Source organism: Limulus polyphemus, unplaced genomic scaffold, assembly GCF_000517525.1.
Source record: "Limulus polyphemus unplaced genomic scaffold, Limulus_polyphemus-2.1.2 Scaffold2376, whole genome shotgun sequence".
Taxonomy (NCBI): domain Eukaryota; kingdom Metazoa; phylum Arthropoda; class Merostomata; order Xiphosura; family Limulidae; genus Limulus; species Limulus polyphemus.
In genome coordinates, this window is record NW_013667986.1 from 41,841 (window position 1) to 45,389 (window position 3,549).

At 35.4% G+C, this 3,549-nt stretch overlaps 1 protein-coding gene across 1 annotated transcript in view; it reads left to right on the forward strand.

Annotated features, from left to right (window-relative positions):
* The first annotated feature begins 661 nt into the window (after positions 1–661).
* Positions 662–3,549, forward strand: part of LOC106466762 (suppressor APC domain-containing protein 2-like) — a 19,967-nt gene continuing 17,079 nt past the window's right edge. Inside the window, 2 exon segments of the mRNA XM_022394848.1 lie at positions 662–1,821; positions 1,824–2,139. Coding sequence (XP_022250556.1) covers positions 1,183–1,821; positions 1,824–2,139 — 955 coding nt within the window. The 5' untranslated portion in view covers positions 662–1,182.

Sequence of the window (3,549 nt, forward strand, 5' to 3'; positions counted from 1 at the left end):
AAACATAAACTGTAGCTGTGAATTAATTCACTTAATAATTATCTCGGTGCAGGAGGCGAGGATGGAATATGAGGATAAGAAATGTGTCAATTATCTAGTAAAAGTTACTAACGATGAAAATATTGGGACTTGAACCTAAGACTTTCTCGAAAAATTCGGACTACTGATTTAGTAACTTACTAACTGCGTTATCAAGCCCAAAACACACAACGCTTCACTTGGTATCTGTTAATTATATATTCTTAATAACTTAAACGGGAGCGGTATCTGAAAACAACATTGCCATAATACCACTAGAAGTCGTAGTATTAGTAGTACACTCATATAAACAGGACTTTGAACTCTTAAATTTCATTTGCTTCTTCTTATCACAGCCATCTCTCGGCCGAAGGCCATAAAAGCCTGTTTACGCAATGGCCAAGAGTGTTTGTGTGAGAGAGAAAGTCATTTTTGAAGCTGCCAGACAAGTGAAAGCTTCATATTTTCCATGATGGTAAAAATTGACAAAATAGCAGAATGTTAGTTTTTTAAAGTATATTACAATATTTTCACACTAATGGCTATTTGTACAAAAGCTGATAAACACTGTTAGCATATATTTTATTTATAAATAAGTCATATATATAAATGCCTATTGTATAGCTTTGCTTTGAAAAACAAATAATACAAAGATTAATTGTAAAAATATGACTGAGACTTTTATTTTATTTTTAGTTTGCAAACTTCACAAAGGTAGTGTTATTAACATTTTAGGTTGCTCATTTCTTTTGAAATTAACATGTTATTTAAATTTTACTTTTAGTTATAGCTAAATAAAAAATCTGTTGAGTTTAACTTCCACCATAAAATTAAAACTCCAAATGAAATACAACATTCGTATTTTCACAAGTTTAAATATATGTTTAAGTTCACTTCAAAACTTTGCGTCACAAAATATGAAAACTAGGATTATGGGATTGAAAGGCGTGACCAATAATATACCCTACTCTCTAACTAAGGCTGTTTCAAGAAAACCAATCAGTGTTTGCCCTACTCAGTGTGTGTTATCCACCTGTACGTTATTCGTTAATGGTCATCATGCTCTTAGTGAAGCACTTTGAGACACCTGTAGTTTGTTACGTTCAAGAAAGTGATTCGATTTGATGTATTCAAATATTAACTAGTTTAGGTAATGACGTCAACATGTCAAACAATCATCATTCTAAATCAACTTTAGATGGACTTCCCAAGTCGTTTATTTCAGCGATGCGCTCATTATTTGAAATATTAGACGATAGGAAGACAGGATTTGTGAAGTTCACTGACATTGAATCGCGATGGCAAGAAAATGGCACAAAGGAGTTGCCCAGAGGTGTTCTAGAAAGTTTACGAAAAGTCACTCCACCTAATGGATACTTGAGTTTTGAACGTTTTTGTGCTGGTCTTAAAATTTGTTTGCTTCGTCATAGATCAAATAACTCGAATGAACCTACCTCACAGAACAAGCAAGGTGTTTTTCAAGGCTCAAAACTACCATATTTTTCCCGACAAGATTCTTCAATGTCTCACCGGCCCGCGTCAGTACCCCTTCCCGACATAGATAGAAGACAGGCCCCCAAAACTAAGCTATTGCCAGCGGCAGTTATACGAACAAACAGCGTCTCGCCAGAAACTATGCCTCAGCAAAGACAGTCCGAACACCTCAAAAGCGCCAACACCGCAACCGTCCGTCCAAACAACGCTATAGTGCAACAACGAGCTGTCAGTATGCCACAGCTACAGACTGAACATCAAGGCTGCAACCGAATAGTCATAGTGAACGTTTGCGTGGTATGAGAGGTTTCAAAAGTGAACTGCGTATAAACATCCCCACCAATTCTTCAAATTCTGCAGATGCACAGGTTCTGGGACAACGAAGAAATGGTAGACTGGATAAAAATGGAATTATGGATGCATTACAGAATTGGCGTTTAGGCATGATAATGAACAACGACGTCAGTGGTTTTCAAAACAATATAAAAGAAAAGCCCTACTATGATGGAAATGAATTTCTCCCAAAGTATTACCTTGCCAACAGAGAACATAACCAGATTGATCCTCTAACCACTTCGACAAAAATCAGAGATAACAACGATCCACTTGGAGGAGCAGTGAGTGATGGTAAGCTGTTTGGTAATCTGTAAGTGTAAACATGCCAGTTAGTCATTGAGAAATAATATTCATTCATTAGCAGAGTATATATATATGGGCGGTCAAATAAAATTTCACACCTACCTTAAAAAATTTGCCTCAGAATTAATTTTAGTCTGATACAGAAATTTTATGACCTTTTTCGTATTTCCCGTGTAAAAATATCAATAAAAATGCAATCAACCTATTAAAAAAGAAAAAAAAGAGTGTGATCAGCAATTTGACCTTCTCGACTAGATGAATATTTTAAAGATAATATTTAACTTCCACGTTGAACTTTATATATATATAAACAACATTATATTAACTGTTGTAGCTCCCACCCTCGATAGGACAACTAAGACTAACAAGATTACATTAACTTTTTTTATGCTTAGGTAGGTGTACTATAAAACGTTTTAGACTGTTGTTTAGTATAGTTGTTATTTATACACACACCTTTTCGTTATTTCACAGTGCAGCTAGATTTAGCATCCTGTTTTATTCATGTTACAGTGATGTACATTGGAATATGAAAACTTTTCTTCATATTGGAAAATGTATCCTATACCATTTATACTACAGTGTTACCAATCACAGCTTATTGGGTACAATAAAATATGTATTCAACATTACAAACTCAAGAAATTACTCTCATTGGTTTTTCAGAAAAGTTGAAACTTAAACTCACTCTAGTTTCTAGGACGTAATCGATTAATTTCTTAAGCTCTTGTAAAGTGCTGGCTGGCCTTTTACTACTATTACCGACAGCAACTCATTCCATAAGTCAATCACCCTCTTATAAAAAATAAAACATTTAACTGGTGCCCGGCTCGTCTCTTCCAAATCTTAAACTTCAGAATATAGTACAAAGAAATCCGACGCCATTATCCTGTCGATCCCCCAGATAATCTTGTAAGCTTCAATAAGAATACCCCGTACTCTTCTTTTCTCAAATTAAGAGAACTTGGCAGTAAAATTATAAAAAAACGACATTTACTCTCCAGATAATAATAAGCTATTTTTGCCAACGTTTCGCCATTGCCGTTTCATCAGGGCTAGTAGTACAAGAACTGTTCCTGTAAGATAACCCTTTCACCTCCAGAAATATTTTAGCAGCTCCTCCTCTGAACCGTTTTTGATAAGTCTTTATCATTTCTTTTAATTTATTTATTCCCAGTTTTCCAAGCTCTTATCACTTTTGTAACACTGTGCATACATGCGCAAATAGCATTTCCATGCTTATCAGAGGACATTTACTACTAGAAATGTGTATTTGCAGTGTTAATAAAGGAACCATTACATATTTCGGATTTTTTTTTCGTTCCCTGGGCATTAAAGTTACATATTAAACCAAAAAGAACCCCCCCCCCCCCCCCCCCCCCCCCCCCCCCCCCCCCC